Source organism: Vicugna pacos, chromosome 1, assembly GCF_048564905.1.
Source record: "Vicugna pacos chromosome 1, VicPac4, whole genome shotgun sequence".
NCBI classification, from domain to species: Eukaryota; Metazoa; Chordata; class Mammalia; order Artiodactyla; family Camelidae; genus Vicugna; species Vicugna pacos.
This window is the reverse complement of record NC_132987.1, coordinates 4,179,725-4,196,715: the sequence shown is the minus strand read 5'-3', so window position 1 is coordinate 4,196,715 and position 16,991 is coordinate 4,179,725. Positions and strand designations below refer to the sequence as shown.

Sequence of the window (16,991 nt, the reverse complement as noted above, 5' to 3'; positions counted from 1 at the left end):
TTAAGTGCATATTACTAAGTGAAAGAAACCAGTCTGAAAAGGCTACATACTGTATGATTCCACCTGTATGACATTCTGGAAAAGTTAAAACTATGGAGACAGTAAAAATATGAGGGGTTGGTGGCGGGTGGAGCTGAATGGACAAAGCACATAGAATTTTTAGGACACTGAAAATACTCTGTGATATCATAATGGTGGATATGTGTCATTAAACATCTGTCCCAGCCCATAGAACTTACAGCACCGAGGGTGAACCCTGAAGCTCTGGACTAGAGTGATCATGATGCGTCAGAGCAGGTTCGTCAGTGTAACAAATGTGCTGTGCATGTGTGGGGCAGAAGGTACGTGGGAGATCTCTAGACTCGACCCTCACTGTTGCTCTGAACTTACAACTGCTCTTTTAAAGTTTCATTAATTAATTAGTTAATTAGTTAAAATAGACACACAGGGAAAGATGTCTTCCGCTGGACATTGTTTGGGGTGAACTAGCTTGGGACGAGACTTTACGTTGTGGTTATAACATGGTTGTGGTTGGCAGCAAAGTGGAAACGTAGGATTTTCTGAGAGGTACCTGGATGATGTGCTTGAGTTGCTGAATCAGCTAGCTTCGGCCTTCCTCTGTGTGAGAGTAAGTGTTCTTTATTTTTGAAACCATTATTAATTGGTGTTTTTCTGTACTTTAAAATTACACAGGATACAGTTAAAACACTAATTGTAAGCATCAATTTTTTGTCTTAAAAGATGGTGTTGCTTTTAAAATCTCACTAATATGTTGAACTAAGAGAATAACTTTTCTCCCTTTTCCCTGCCTTCCTTTCCCTTCCCCAGAATATATTCATAACTGTGTCCTTTTACCGAGATGAGGGAGAAGTCATGTAAAATCTCCGTGTCTGCTGTCATCCAAAGTGATTGTGTCAAAAACTAAACATTTCAAGTTCCTGTAGATTTTGAATTGCCCTACTACTCGACTAATTTTTATCTGTCTTGTGAGTTTTGTGTATGAGTTTGATAAATTCAGGCCAGCAAATTTTTACTGACCATCCATTTCATTGTCCTGACCTTTAAAAAGTTTGGGTCACATTTGTTGTTCTGAAGAGATTAGGATTTGTACAGCATCTCTTGCTGTGTGTAAGGTATATGATTTGAGATGAAATGTTTTTGCTTTTTAGTTTAACCAGCACAATTAGCTCATTATATTGTTTAAAATGTAGCTGATTATTATATATTCACTGGTGAGTTTTCTGGTATACATTTTCTTGTTAAGTGTTTTCAGAAGCTTAGGAGTTTAGACAATTCATACCTCTGCAAAGTCTCTGGTTCTTAAATACAGTTGACCCTTGAGCAACGTGGGGATAAGGGGAACTGACTCCACCCCCCGCTGTGCAGCCGAAAATCCTTGTATAACTTTTGACTCACCTGAAACCGACCACTAATAGCCCACTGTTGACCAGAAGCCTTACTGATAATAAACAGCTGATTAACATATATAATGCATATACTTGTAATATATACTGTATTTTTATAGTAAAGTAAGCTAGAGAAAAGAAAATGTTATTAAGAAAACCATAGGAAGAGACAATACACTTACAGTGCTGTGCAGTACTCAGCAATACTGTTAAGCTTATGGCGTCTGCTTACAGAATGAACCAGCTGTCACCACCTGCATCAGTACTGTCTTGCATGGTACAGAACACTAGATGTTACGCTTATAACTAACACTGGGCGTCAACAATGAAAAGATGCTATGAAAAAGAAATTGGTATTTATTTAGAGAGATAACAGTTCATGCCCTGATACTGAAGAAGCCAGTATGATTGCTTTACGGCAGCCTGGTAGTCAGTTGTTTCCCGGTAGCCTAGCCTGTACACTGAGGAAGGAATGATCACGAAATTGTTACGGCATATAACATTATAGTCAAACTCGTAGTGTAGTATTGGAAACATTGTTACATTTTTTACACTTGTCTGTTTTGATTGGCTGATAACACAGCTTCCCCAATTATGAAAGGGAGATGAATCCTGTACAGTAATGTAATTCTTTGATAGGAAAGTTATAAAACGGTAAGAAAACTAAAACATTATTTATATTAAATATCACTAACCTTATGTCTGAGTAAGGGCAGACTAGTATCTAGATATATTTTGTGCATTCATGACATACCTGGCTTTTTCTTAGTTTTTTCAGTGTATCTAAACTACATGGTTCGTCTGCAAGTTTTCAAATTGTCACAGATCTCCAAAATGTTTTCCAACATGTTTACTGAAAAAAATCGGCATAATGTGGACCCATGCAAATTCAAACCTGTGTTGTTCAAGGACCACTGCGTGTAGAATCCTGGCTCTCTGGCTAATGCAGCTTTTCTAAAGGAATGGAAGGAAGGACAGCTTGCTTATTTCCTAGTCTTTCCTCAGCCCTTCCTTCTCCTTTCTGTGCAGATACAGAGGGACGAAGCTGACGGGCAGGTGGCAGTTCTGCTCTATGCAGCAGTGACAAGCTAGTGTCGGGGAAGCCCAGCCTCCAGCCTGTGTTGCTGAGCAGTTTCCTTGCAGCAGTTTTGTTTCTTTCAAGATGCCCAAGAGAAGCCACAGCTGGTCAGGCTTTGAACAAAGTGAGATTGAACTGATGGCTTGCTTTTAGTTGGTCAGCTGTCAGTAGAGTGTTCTGGTGAGGAGTCTGATCGTGGAAGCAGTTTCCTCTTCTTCAAGAACAGTGCATGCTGAACTCCACAAGAATTTTGCAGAGTAGAACAGATGTGTCGAGGGCTTTATGCAGTGCCTACCACAGAATAACGATCTCTCCCGAGAAGCCGCTCACTGCACGTGGTTGCTCTGGGCCCTGCCGTGTTAGTAAACGTGGCTTCTCCAGCTGCTCTGGCTTGATCGGTACACAGGTGAGCACTAACCAAAGTGCCCCAGCCCCAAAGTGGGTAGCAATCACTGGTCTTTCTCTCTCTCTCTCTCTCTCTCTCTCTTTTTTTTAACCCTTCTGATGTGTATAGTTTTCCCATCTCTCAGGATAGTCAATAAAAAGAGCTAAAGCTATTTTTTGGTTTGCTTTTATTTGGGGAGGGTGAATAATTTTTTGCAGTCCTAATCATATGCACAAAATATCTTTTCAGAGCACCACATAAGAATGGTAAGAATAATGTGTATACTTAAGTGAACATGATCAAAAGCTGTGTGATCAAATGAGTTAAGTTTTCTGAGTCTGTTGTATGTACTTAATAATTCTAGTTGGGGCTGTTTTGGAATACTCTGTGGAGGTGTAATGGTTTCTTTAAAAACTGACTTAATACCTAAGAAATATTTTCTTTTTTTTTAATGGGCACCTGGATTTGTGAAATGCCTGGTATGGGGAATTACTGCAGTGTTTTCAGCTGATTGAAATGTTATAAAGATGTTTTTTTACTTTACTTTGGAAACATGTGGGATCTGATCCTGTCACCCCCTGGTAGATAGTGTCAGAATCGGGTAGAGTTGTAGGACCACCAGCAGGTGTTGGAGCATTGCTTGATGTGTTGGGGGAAAACCCACACATGGGAATTGGATTCAGAACCCTTGCATAGTGTTGCACTGTGTATGTGTGTGTACAACTCGAAGACCTCTCATCTGCACACTTTCATAACTGGTAGTTGATAAGCTAATCGAAGTCTGACAAGGGGAAGCGTCTGAAACAATCTTTAAGCATTTTGCTGTAACAGTGTGTATTTACCAGCCATGTGGGGGGGGGGGTTGGGCCAGGGCTTTTCCCCCGACAGCGCGGAGTCCCCTGACGGGAGTGCAGCGTTACCTTCCTCGCAGGGACCGTTAGTCTTACCCAGGAAACAGAATATTGGTTCATCATGCGAGTCAGTTAAATGAAGGCTGGTTAAGAGCTGCTTGTGTTTCATAATTTTAGATAAGCATTCCCTTACTGGTGAGTATTTAAATTGTTTCCAGCATTTTGAGTTAAGTATCTATAAATGGGTATTTGATACCTTTATCTAAAAAAAAAAAAAAAGAAATTCCTTGAGGTGAAATTCATGTGTATACAGGGATATTCATTTTTTCATTCTAATAAATTTTTCTAAAGGGAATGTTAAATGTTTTATCAAATGATTTTCAATATTTAATTGTAGTAGAGTAGGATAGGTAAAATTTTTCTTTTAAAATTAACCAGTTTGCTGGGATTTCAAAATTTGTAGATACTCACAGGCATATGCAGAATAGATAAAGAAGATTATACTGTGTAGCACGGGGAAATATATACAAAATCTTGTGGTAGCTCACAGCGAAAAAAAATGTGACAATGAATATATGTATGTTCATATATGACTGAAAAATTGTGCTCTACACTGGAATTTGACACAACATTGTAAAATAACTATAACTCAGTAAAAAATGTTAAAAAAAAATAAATTAGATTAAATTAACCAATTTGTTCCTTAGTTTTTCCTCTCTACAAATCAGATGAAAGGAATAAAAAGTTCCTGAGTCATATAAAGTACATTAATAGAATTCAAGACACTGAGTCACAGAATTTCAGACAGTCTCACACAGATATGACTCGCTCTCGTGTGTACTGTGTGTGTGGTTTATCCTGTGGAATGTGTGTGTTTCTCAGTTTGAGTGGGTCTGACGATACTTAAACATTGTAGGGAAGTTCGATGTGTTAATGATTAACACTGAAAAACTTTAAGCCAAGGATTCTTTTGTTAAATCGACTGAGGTAGGACTCAGCTTTGAGTAAGCCTGATATTTTAATAGTTCTGTGTTAGCTTTTTCAGTGACTGTTTGTTCAGTCATGTCTGTGCAAACCATTTGTTTGTTGGGGTTTATATTGGAATAAAAAACATGGTCATGTGGAAATTAATTGGGGTTAGAGAGACAAGAGCTCTTAGCTGACTTTAAAAAACAATAACCATCACACCAACCTCCCTTTATTTTCGCACCTGTTACTATTATAAGGACAAAAACAGTACCATGAATATATTTAAATTATATGCAGAGCCAGTGATAATTACGTGATACACACATCTTTATAAAACCTTTATATACTACAGCTGAACCTTTTTGTGATTGCCTATGAATATTTTTAACCCCTCTTTTGACTAGCAGATTTTTTCCTAATTTATTCTCATTGGCCTGACTATTCTTTCTTAGCACATTTGGGGTATTGCCCAACTAGAAAATTATTATGATGTGAGATTTTTCTCTTTTTTAATCTTGAAAGCTATAATATTATCATAATACAACACAGTATCTATTTAAATAAAAGTCTTATTTCTCTTATTTGTCTAGAAGTTAGTGCCCCAAGTTGGTGGGGCAGCTCTGCTCTACAGAATCAGTCAGTATCTTTTGCTTAACTGTCTTGTAGGGTATCGGCCTTCCTCTGCATGGTCAGAGCTGGCACAGCTTCACATCTGCCTTCCAGCCGGTGGGACGTGCTAAAATAAAGCTTTAGTCTAGCTATAGGATGGTTATCTTTTAGGTTGAAGGTGACCTGAAAGTTGTGCCTTTACTTCCACGTCCATGCTAAGTAACAGAATTTCAAGGCATGCTAGGAGTCTGTTCTCTCCCTGGGTGGGTAAATAACCAGGTAAAAATTTATTCCTGTGGACAAAGGGGAAAACGGATAATGGAAAACAACTAACAGTCTGGCTCAAAAGCCAGTATCCAAAAAAACTGGATATAAATTTCAAAATAAGTATTTTTAAATGAGTAACTTTCTAAGATGCAGCCAAGTCAGCAACACTGTTGTAACCTTAGATGAGCTATAAACGTGAATTGAATCCCTGAATGCAACATCACTCTGAGATCTTGCTTTTCAAATTGAAGGACATTGTCATTTCAGGGAGGGAAGTACACAAAGCCATGAAGTTAGATGTAGCTTCTCTTCCTGAAGGAAGATTTGGAAGACTAAGTTTTTTGGTGGGTTTTTTTTTTTTGATACTGACAAAGATAGGAATATATTTTAGTGCCAAAAATGGAATTGGCAGGAACTTTAGGAAAAACCTTAAATTTGTTTTAAGGGATGATTCCAAATCCCCGGAGATATTTTCTATTTTTGCCACTATGGGTACTTCTGTGGAAATATTTTGATGAGCAAACTTTCTGGTTGGTTAAGGTTTATTTTGTTTAGTTAGATCAACAATTCTAAACTATGTAAAATTGTGGGAATACATTGAGGGGGTAGTGGGCAAGTCCTATGAAGTGGAGGAAGTTTGCCTTTATATATCAGCAGCATAGGCGTCTATTTAGAGGAAGTCTAAGAAGCTGTTTCTTTGTCATCATAGATTTTTCTTTTATTCTTTGCTGCATTTTATACCATTCTTTTAAGGCCAAAAAAGACATTTTTTTTTTAGGCTTTTCTTCTTATAACAAGGAAATACTCTGTTAGTGGGACTTGCAGACTAGACTGGAATTATGCAGGTAGTAAGCTGATAGTTAAATGATGGTTTCTCTTCATTTAAAGTATATTAAAATTAACTTTATATTGAAACTTATGTTCCACCTTTCCTTCTTATCACAGGACAATGAAAAGAGAACTCCACTGCATGCTGCTGCCTATCTTGGAGATGCAGAAATCATTGAATTGCTTATTTTATCTGGTATGGTAAACTCTGTATAGAGTACATCATGCATATTTTGTCATAATTAATATTTATCAAACCTGATTGACTATTTCTTCATATTTGTTTAACAACCTGAAACTTGATTGTTCATTCTAGAAGTACTGACCTCGTCTCAGGTCCCAGGTACGTTCTGGAGCTTAAGTACATTAGAAAACAAATCGCTGCCCACGTAGGGCATACACTCTAAAAAGATAAGCAGGCTGAAAATACAAGTAAATTTTACAGCAAGTTAGAAGGAGATAAGTGCTATGGAAAAATGAAAAAGTAGACCAGAATAAGTTGGCCCTCTGTATCTGTGGGTTCAACAGGTCAAAATATTGGGAAAAACATTCCAGAATGTTCCAAAAGGCAAAATCTGAATTTGCCATGAACTGGTGACTGTTCACATAACATTACATTGTACTTTACAGCTATTTACATAGCATTTACATTGAGTTAGGTATTATAAGTGGCCTAATGAACATTTGAAGTATACAAGAGAATGTGCATTGATTTTATGCAAATACTGTACCATTTTATATGAGACCTGAGCATCTGTGGATTTCGATGTCCACAGAGGGTGGTGGAACCAGTCCCCTCGGATGCTGAGGGACAGCTATAATGGGGTGGGATGAGCATTATATAGGGCTGGGTATTGCACAGAGTTGTCATACAAGGCCTCATTAACCACAGAGTTACTAGGAGACGATCACAGTTCTCCGAAGGGGAGGTGGTGGTGGCTTGGAGCCAGAACAGCAGTGGAGGGGCTAAGAAATGGTATGATTGTAGATATATTTTGAAAGTGATGCCAGCAAGACTTATGTCTTTAAAAGGCTTGTATCTAATTCTCTTTGAGGGCCTATAAAATATATTTTAGGAAATTATACTTTATTTTTAAATTTCTTCTCAACTGTTTAAGACTCCACAATATGAAGTAATGGTAAAACTGTCTCTTAGAGAATAGCTCCTATTGTGGTCAGACTGCCTGCAGTCCTAAAACAGGCAATCAGAGAGCTTAGAAACATTTCTCTTGTACCCAGATTATCATAGAGGATATTTATTAGGAAAAGATGCATGCGTCTGAGTTGTGCTTGTGTTACCAAATGGCACAGATAGATGCAGAGTGCAACTGGAGAAGCAGCATCATTCCTTTGATATTTGGGAGAAGGTGCACTGAGAAAAATTTTGAGTGAAAATCCTATTAAATAGCCTGAATAGAATTTTGCCATTGTGAATTAATAAAAATTTTTCAAATGTAATTTTTATAATAAATTGCATGACTATATAGAGTTATAGTTAAATATGGATCAAGCTAATAAGCTTATATTAGTTTCTTTATGAATAACTCCGTCACTGATGTGCTTCATGGAAAATGTCTGTTTTGTGGATGCTAGCTCACTTGTTTTCAGCTGAAATTGATCAGAGATAAGAACTGAGGAGGTTCAAGGGAAAAATAGTATTTCCTCTTCATTGAGGCATATTCAGCTTTAATGATAAGCCCAGGGCCAGGTGACTTCATAGCTGAATTCTACCGAACATTTAGAAAAGAGTTGATACCTATACTTCTCAAACTGTTCCAAAAAATTGAAGAGGAAAGAATGCTTCCAAACTCATTCTAAAAGGCCAGGATTACCCTGTTACCAAAACCAGAAAAAGACACTACCACAAAAGAAAATTATACTCCAGTTTTCCTGATGAACATAGATGCAAAAATATTTGCTAACAAAATATTAGCAAGCTGAATTCAGCAATACATTAAAAGGATCATAATGCCATGATCAAGTGTGATTTATTCCAAGGATGCTTCAACTTCCACAAATCAGTCAGTGTGATACACTGCTTAACAAAATGAAGCTAAAAATCATAAGATCATCTCAGTAGATGCAGAAAAAGCATTTGACAACATTCAACACCCATTTGTGGTTAAAAAAAAAACTTTCAAGAAAGTAAGTGTAGAGGAAACATACCTCAGCATAATAAAGGCCCCATGTGACAAGCCCACAGCTAACACCATACCCAAAGCCAAAAAGCTGAAAGCTTTTCCTCTAAAATCAGGAGCACAGTGAGAATGCCCATTCTTACCACTTTTTCAACATAGAAAAAAGTCCTGCCCATTGCAGTTAGGAAAGAAAAAGAAATTAAAAGTGTTCAGATTGTGGAAAGGAAGAAGTAAACTGTCTCTGTTGGCAGATGACATGATATACATAGAAAACTGCAGAGACTTTATCCAAAACCTGTTAGAAAACCAATTCAGTAAAGTTGCAGGCTCCAAAATCAACATACAAAAATTTGTTATGCTTGTAGATACTAATAGCAAACTATCAGAAAGAGAAATTTAAGCAGTTCCATTTATAACTACATCAGAAAGAGTGAAATACCTAGGAACAGTTTTAACCAAGAAAGTGAAAGATCTGTACAGTGGAAACTAATAGACATTGATGAAAGGTTGTAAAGAAGGCACAAAGAAATGGAAAGACACCCTGTGCTTGTGGATTGGAAGAATTAATATTGTTAAAATATCCATACTACCCAAAGCAATCCACAGATTCAGGACGGTCCCCATCAAAATTCCAATGGCATTTTTCACAGAAGTAGGAAAAAAATCCTGAAATATGTATGGAACCCCAAAGGCCCAAATGGCCAAAGCAGTCTTGAGAAAGAACAGCAGAGCTGCAGGTGTCATGCTTCCTTTCAGTTATATTGCAAAGTTGTAGTAGTTGAAACAGTAAAGTATTGGCATAAAAACAGACATGTAGATCCATAGGACAAAAAGCCCAGAAACAAACTCGTTCATTTTATGGTCAGTTAATTTACAACAAAGGAGCCAAGAATATACAATAGGGAAAGGACTGTCTCTTCAATAAGTGGTGCTAGGAAAACTGTACCCCTGTCTTACCCACTACACAAGCATCAACTCAAAATGGGTTAAAGACTTGAACATAAGACCAGAAATCATAAAACTCATAAAAGGAAAAAACAAGGGGTAAGCTCTTGTGCATTAGTCTTGGCGATGATATTTTAGATTTGACACCAGAAGCAAAGGAAACAAAGGCAGTTATAACCAAGTGGGACTACATCAAACCGAAAGCTTCTGCATGGCAAAGGAAACCAACAAAATGAAAGGGCAGCCTACAGAATAGGAGAAAACAACTTGCAAATTTATTTATTTGCAACATATTTGCAAAGTTGATATCCACAATATATAAAGAATTCATACAGCTCAATAGCAAAAAAAAAAACCAGACAAACCAATCTGATTAAAGGTCAGGCAGAAGGACTCCATTTTTCCAAAGAAGACATAGTTATGGCCAAAAGGTACATGATAAGGTGCTTAGCATTACTGATCATCAGGGAAGTGCAGAGCAAAACCACGAGGAAATATCACCTTACGCTTGTTAGAATGGCTGTTATAAAATAGACTGGCAATAGGAAGTATTGGCAAAGATGTGGAGAAAAGGGAATTCCTTGCTCTGGGAATATAAATTGGTACAGCCATCACGGAAAAAAGTATGGAGGTTCCTCAAAAAATAGAAAATGAAACAGCCGTATGAGCCAGTGCTTCCACTTCTGTGTGTACCTCCGGAGGAAGCAAAATGACCATCTCAAAAAGATAACATGCACTCCCACATTCATCATTCACAATAGCCAAGACATGGAAACAACCTAAGTGTCAAGGGATGAATAAAGATGATGTGGTAAATGCATACAGTGGAGTATCATTTGGCCATTAAAAAAAGAAGCATATCCTGCCATTGGCAACAACATGGATGGACCTTGAGGGCATTATGCTAAATGAAATAAGTCAGACAGAGGCAAATAATTCATGGTCTCACTTATATGTGGAATCTACGAAAACTAAATTCATAGAATAGATTGGTGGTTGCCAGAGGTGCCGGTAAGGTAGTGGGGAACTGAATAAAAGCGGTCAGAAGGTACAAACTTCTAGCTGTGAGATAGTTCTGAGGGTGTAATGTACAGCATGGTGAGTATAGTTAATACTGTACTGTGTATTTGAAAGTTACTAAGAGAGTAGATCTTAAAAGTTCTCATCACAAGAAAAAAAATTAACTGTGAGATGATGGATGTTAACTAAACTTATTGTGGTAATTATTTCTGTGTGTATATATATATATATATATATGTATTTATCAAATCATTATGTTGTACACCTTAAACTAATATAATGTTATACATCAAGTATATTAATAAAACTGGGGGAAAAAATAAACATCACCCAGAATGGTAGTCTTCAAATGGTATATGCAGACTCTTAAGGGTACATAGTGGTGTTTCATGGGTTCTGCTTAAATTTGGTTTGAGGGCCATGGTTGTTGAGGTCCAATTATACACTGATTTACATAACTCCTTATTCCAAACAGCCATATAGTTGTATTGAATGGGTTTATAACTTAGTAAGTTATAAACTAGAATTGAAACTAGGTGTTTGACCTGATCAATTCCCTAGATAAAGAAGAGAATTAAGTACATGAAGGGAAAAGTAGGCAACAAAATGAGGCTGATCTGCTCATAGTTAATAATGAAAACTGTTAGTGTAAAGTTTAGGGTAGGCTCCTGTTCCCCTTCATGTTGATTACTGGTGACGTGTTACAGTAGTAATTGGGTTAACCATACCTAGTGTGATCGTAAGAAAATCAAGCAGTGTGAAATAATCCCCGTTTAGCCCTTGCTTTACATAAAAGTCATGGTATACTTCAATAAGAACACACAATAAAGGAAATTACTGTAATTTTGTATTGTAAAAACTACTTGCGTATCCATGGCAAGGTTATTTGTTTGTAAAATCTCTCTCTAAAATGAAAAGTGAAGAATATAAAAAAAGTCGATAGTTCCTTAGAGCCATGTACTCCCTTGTTCATGCTTCAGGTTCTGATTGTTTTCTGATTTACTATTATGAGAAATTAGGAAGTAATATTCTCTAATTTCACTTTTGTGTTTTCATTGTCAAGAATGATGACTTTAATTATGACTTCTTGTAATCGTTATTCCCACTGTTTTTTCACACACACACCACAACCCCGCTTGTCCTTACACATGGCTTTTCTGTTCCCAGGTTTTAATTTTTCTGTGTCTAGGTTGCATAGACACATCATGTAGTTTTTCTTTCTGTATTTTCTGTAAGAGCTCATGGACGATATTCCCTGCTATCTTATTTATTTGAAACTGTTGCCTTCTTTTAATAATTGAAGGGTAGATTAGCTAGTTATAAAATTCTCAATTTATGTTTTTTCCTGTCAGTTTTATAGATGTTACTCCACTGTCTTCTAGCACTGAGTGAAAGTCATGTATCGAGCTCTTACGTGCTTACCATTCCATCCCCCCAGCACACTCCACTCCTAGTCAGTTCTCTTCTGCCTTCATGCCTGCAGGATTCAGTTCTATATCCCTGAAATTCATACTGACTTTCCTAGGCTAACTTTGTTGATTAGAGTGTAATTGTGTCTTTGCATTTAGGTTAGGCTGCTTCCTTTTACTTATCCTTCATTCTGTCAACAAATATTAAATAAGCATGTCTACATAGCAGGTGTTACACTAGGTGCTGTGGGGAGAGCAGTGAATGAAATCAGTGAAGTCCCAGCCTTCGTGGAGCTTCTGTTCTAATGGGGAGATGGTAACAGGCTGATGGATAGTTTGTTTTGTGGTGATAATTGCTGTGAAAAAATTAAAGGAATAGTAAGTATGTTGGGTGGGGTCAGTTGCTATTTTATATTGGGTTACCAGGAAAAAAAGTCAGTGACATTCGAGGAGATAATGGAAGGAAGGAAGGAGGCGAGCCTTGCATACGGTGCAGATATTTAGTGGAAACTGAGAGGAGAGCAGGAGCAGATGCCAGGAGGTGTAGCATGCTTGGAGGCAAGTGAAAAAAAGGAGATAAAGCAGAGGTGGGGAGTTTCCAGGTGAAGACTTGCTTTGGCCCCTAAAGAGATGTGGAAAACCAGTGGTGAGTTTTGGGGTGGGGGACATAGGGTGACCTAGGTTTCTGAAGAGTCACTCTGGCGGGGGAGGGGGTGGCTCACTGGTGGAGCACGTGCTTAGCATGCACGAGGTCCTGGGTCCGATCCCCAGCACCTCCATTAACAACAACAACAAAGATGCACTCTGCCTGTGGCTTCAGATTCTTGACTGCCTTTTAAGACATGTCTGTTCTGCTTTTTTGTTGTTTCTAGGATTTTATCTGTAACTGCTGTATTTCCCTTCTCTCTTTCCTGAGCCCCGCCAGCTCTCATCTCTTTGTGTTGGCTTACCTCTTTCTTGGAGCTCTTCTTTGACATCTCCGTTCAGCTTAATTTCTCTGAAGTTGTGTATAAACAACGGTTCACAAATTCATCCTCTCCTTTCCTGGGGTAATTTCTTTCAGATACATGTACCTATTAACTCAGTTTACTGTGCTTTCTTTTGTGTATTTCTGCTCTAGTCCTGTGCTGAATCTCTCACAATTCTTAACACATCATTGAGGAATCTGTTTCCTTCCAGGGCAGCTGTTCACTGAAGAACAGAGCGGGTGGGGCAAGGCACGAGCATCATACCCGTCCATGTCTGCACGTGGCTCTCAGGCCAGGTTTGTTTTCTGTCCATCCCAGTGGCATCGCTCCCTTAGTCTCCACATCCTGCAGAGCTGGGGTGGCCTGGCAGCTCCTTGCATCTCAGGTTCTTAGGCAGTGACTCAGTGGTGATGGGCTCCAGCCCTCCCTCTCCAGCAGCTTGGTCCCCCCTGTAGCACAGTCTCACCTTGTTCTGTGTTATGAAGGGAGCTTCTCCTGTGGATGACTTGTAAGATCATCTGAAGATCTCTTGAATGGGGAGGCCAGGCACGCAGGCATACTCTTTTAGACAACTCGGTAGCCTTCCCAGGACCCGGAAAAGCTTCATTCAGCATCCTTCATTTTGGTACAGATTTCACTGTATTTGTTAGACATTCATAGTTTGATTAGTGGTTGTAACTGTTTTCTTGTATTGAAGATGGCATTCCTTCACAATCTCTTTTATATTTTGATGCGCTTTTCTTTTTTTAAGGGTGAAACTACTTACTCCCTCTAACCTAAGCTAAATTCATTAGAAATCAAATATTTATACATGGTGTATCTTCAAGATTTATGGATGAGGCATATAACTTTTGGCATGTAGTATGTAATCAAACAAGTGACTCCTTCCACAGAATCTATAGCAACACCGGAGTCTGGTAGAATTAGTTTACAGTTATTATTGAACGAGGCAAAATACTAGAGCAGTGAGTGCCTGCTATGTCTCAGGTGTTGTGTTAAATTTACTCTTTCATTTATGATCCCATTTTGTCCTCTTAACTCAGTGAAGGTATATTATTATAGATCAAGGAAATGAAAGCATTTAGAGATGAAGGTTGTACTGCTCAGAAAAGCTAGAGCCAGCATGCAGACCCCGGCTGTGTGACTACAGAGTTCACGTTTCTAACCTTGCTGTGGTCTGAGTCCCTCTGCCCCCCACTATGGTCTACCCGCTCTGCCACCCCACCCCACACCTACTTAGCATTTAGTAACAGTTGTGTAGGCAGTGACTTTTGTTAAAGAACTTCTGTTTTAAGGACTAGATTTTTCTGGCTACCTATGTATGGATACTTTTATGGGAGCTATCCATTTAATGCTTGTATTTAAAGCTACAGATTTACTAGTACCTCAGGCTGTTTCCAGCATGTGCTGGGTAGTGAAAAATGGTGTTGTGTGTTAGTCAGAAATCCATTTGATTGGCCTTTTTCAGCAAATAAAGTTCTTAATAAGCAAATATGAATGTTTCTGGTTTTAAGAATTGGACCTAAGGTTTGTGACCCATGAAAGCCTCCAGTGCTGGTGTGTTAGTTTGCTGGCGATGCCATAACAAGTTAGCACACGCTGAGTGACTTAAGCCACAGAAGTTTATTTTCTCACAGTTCTGGAGGCCGGAGTCCAAGGTCAAGGTGTTGGCAGGGTCAGTTTCTCCTGAGAGCTGCAGGAGAAGGAGCTGTTCTAGGATTTTCTCCTTGACTTGTAAGTGACCACCTTCTCCTTATATCTTCCATCTGTTCATGTCAGTGTCCAAATTTCTTCTGCTCTTAAAGATCCAGTTGTACTGGATTCAGGCCCACCCTAAAAAATCCTCATTTCAATTTAGTTACCTCTGTGAAGATCTTATCTCCAAATAAGGTTACATTTTGAGGTGCTGGGGTTAGGACTTCAACGTATGAATTTGATGGTGGGGACACAGTTCAGTCCCAGCATCCAGTGTCCATACCACCCTCTGAAGTGATTAAGTGCACCAGCTGGGGGTTTTTTGGGGAGTGAAGAGGAGTGGTAATCCAGCATCACAAGTGGGAAAGTGGAAATGTAATTGCTTTGTGCTCCTTCTCCCAACCTGAAAACAGTCTGAAGCTTTGGCCACTGCTTTTGGTAGACAGCCGAGGGAAAGCATTCTCTGCAGCTTGAGGAGATGCTTAACGTGCTTGGCGCCTGGCCCAGCTCGCTGGGTGTGGATTCTCCTCTGCGGCTTAGGAGCAGAGAAGAGAGCTATTCCCTGCAGGCAGAAGTTTTAGAAAATTATTAGCGGGACTGTAATTACTACAAACACATAGGAAAATGGTGTCAACTTTCAAGTACATATCTTGTGTCAGAGGTCACAAGACTTTGTCAGAGGTCGTGCAGACGCTGGCAGCTGCTCAGCCCCCCTCCCATGTGGAGGCTGCGTGTGAGCACGTGCGGGGAGAGGGGCAGCGCGGCTTTATTTGCAGAGTAGGTGGCTGGCACCCTGTGGGCTGTGGTTTGGAGAGCCCCAGTATTGATTCCCTATTTAAGGTTAAACTAGGGCAAGTTATTTATTATGCATGAAATAATTTATTCTGAGTATTTCTAAATAGCTTGGAATGTTATAACTGGAAATGGGTCTTAGAGGTCATTCACCACAACTCTTGTCTTATTGACAACTGAGATTCAGAAATCAACAGATTGAGCAGGTACTGGTGGGGGGAGATTAGGGAGAAGACAGGTGCATCGGCCGTCCCGCAGAATGAGGCCTGGAGTCAGATGGGAGCCCCCCTTGACAAGGACATGTGTGCGCCTCAGGCTGATGTACGCAAGCCAGACTTTATTTTTTTATTAATTACTTTCTGTTTTACCTCCCCATGACTTAGGCATGTATCTAATCTGGAAACCTTACCTTAAATATCTTTTTTCTTAAAAAAAATAAGTAACTATTGTTTTGGAGTACATTTACATGTGTGAATTAGTAAATGAAAGCGTTGGGTGAAAGGAGGCAGGTTCTCTGAGTTTTTCTGTATAATCTCACTGTGGTGTTGGGTGGACACGACCAGCCTGTTTGGGTGACCCTGCGGTTGATTTCTGCCTTGTTCGTTTTCTTGTTTTAACATATTAGAAACCTGTAATCACATCTCTACTCTGGGAAGGAGAATCCAAATGAAGATGTTTCCTGTGGAATAAGTTGTGGCTGCTTATTTATCATAAGGGAGAGCTCAGCTGATCTCTCTGGATTTGTGGGAAAGGCAGTGAAGGAAGTATTTGACTTATACAGTTGGGCATAAGAACCTTGGATTGAACGAGATAGACTCCTCGCGATGAATGGTCTTCTGTAATGTTGGGTCACGGTGGTTGTCAGTGACATCAGCTTCAAAGTGCCATCTTTACTGTCTTGGGCTTCTGAGTGGGACTCCTGTCACAGGGCCTCCAGTAACCTGGTGTGACACTTGACATGGCCCTGCTGTTTTGTTTTCTGTTTTAAGGATTAGGAAATAGTAAAGAAATTAATCTTTTCTTGATGACTTAGTCATCCTTCTATGCACTGCCAGGTAGAGGGCACCTGCTGATGCCACCGGAGCTGGCGCATTTGGTTTTACTTCTCTGTGCGAGGACTGTTTTGTATTTTAAGTCGATAGGGTTTCTTTCTTTTCTTTCCCTTCCTTCCTCCCTTCCACCTCCCCCTCCTCCTCATCTTCCCCTCCCCTCTCCCTCCCCCTCCTCTTTCCCTCCCCTCTTCCTCCCCTCTGTCTTCCCCTCCCCTTTTCTAGCTCTCCCTCCCTCCTTCCGTCTTCCTGTCTCATCTCCACTCTTAGCCCTATGTCTAGCTTTCAGCCGTTGGATTAGTTAACTTTACCCTGGAAATGCCTTTTCTGTTACTGTAATGGCTTGTAGTTGGTGTTTATGGATATGTAGCTAATTTTGGAGCTCTGTGTGTGCGACAGAAGTCTGGTTACCCTCAGAGACTTCACGTGAGATGAGCCTTGGTAGCCTGGATATCTGACGTCCGCTGCGTGTTTACTGCCCTTAAGCCATTTCTTCATTTTACAGCCAGCGTCTGCTCTGGTAGTGGACATTGGTGTGCCGTGTCTGTTAACATATAAGGTACGTACTAATTCACCCATGTG

The 16,991-nt window shown here is 39.4% G+C and overlaps 1 protein-coding gene across 16 annotated transcripts in view; it reads left to right on the top strand.

Annotated features, from left to right (window-relative positions):
- Nucleotides 1-16,991, top strand: part of ANKRD28 (ankyrin repeat domain 28) — a 154,931-nt gene that overhangs the window by 84,130 nt on the left and 53,810 nt on the right. For 9 of the 16 annotated variants that reach the window (XM_072944646.1, XM_072944217.1, XM_072944371.1 and 6 more), the window contains one exon: nt 6,511-6,589. In XM_072944646.1, the coding sequence (XP_072800747.1) occupies nt 6,515-6,589 (75 nt within the window). In that variant the 5' untranslated portion in view covers nt 6,511-6,514. Of the gene's footprint in view, nt 1-256; nt 342-6,510; nt 6,590-6,709; nt 6,737-16,991 lie in introns of those variants that run through there. The other 7 variants (XM_072944179.1, XM_072943993.1, XM_072944051.1 and 4 more) reach the window with 4 other exon arrangements.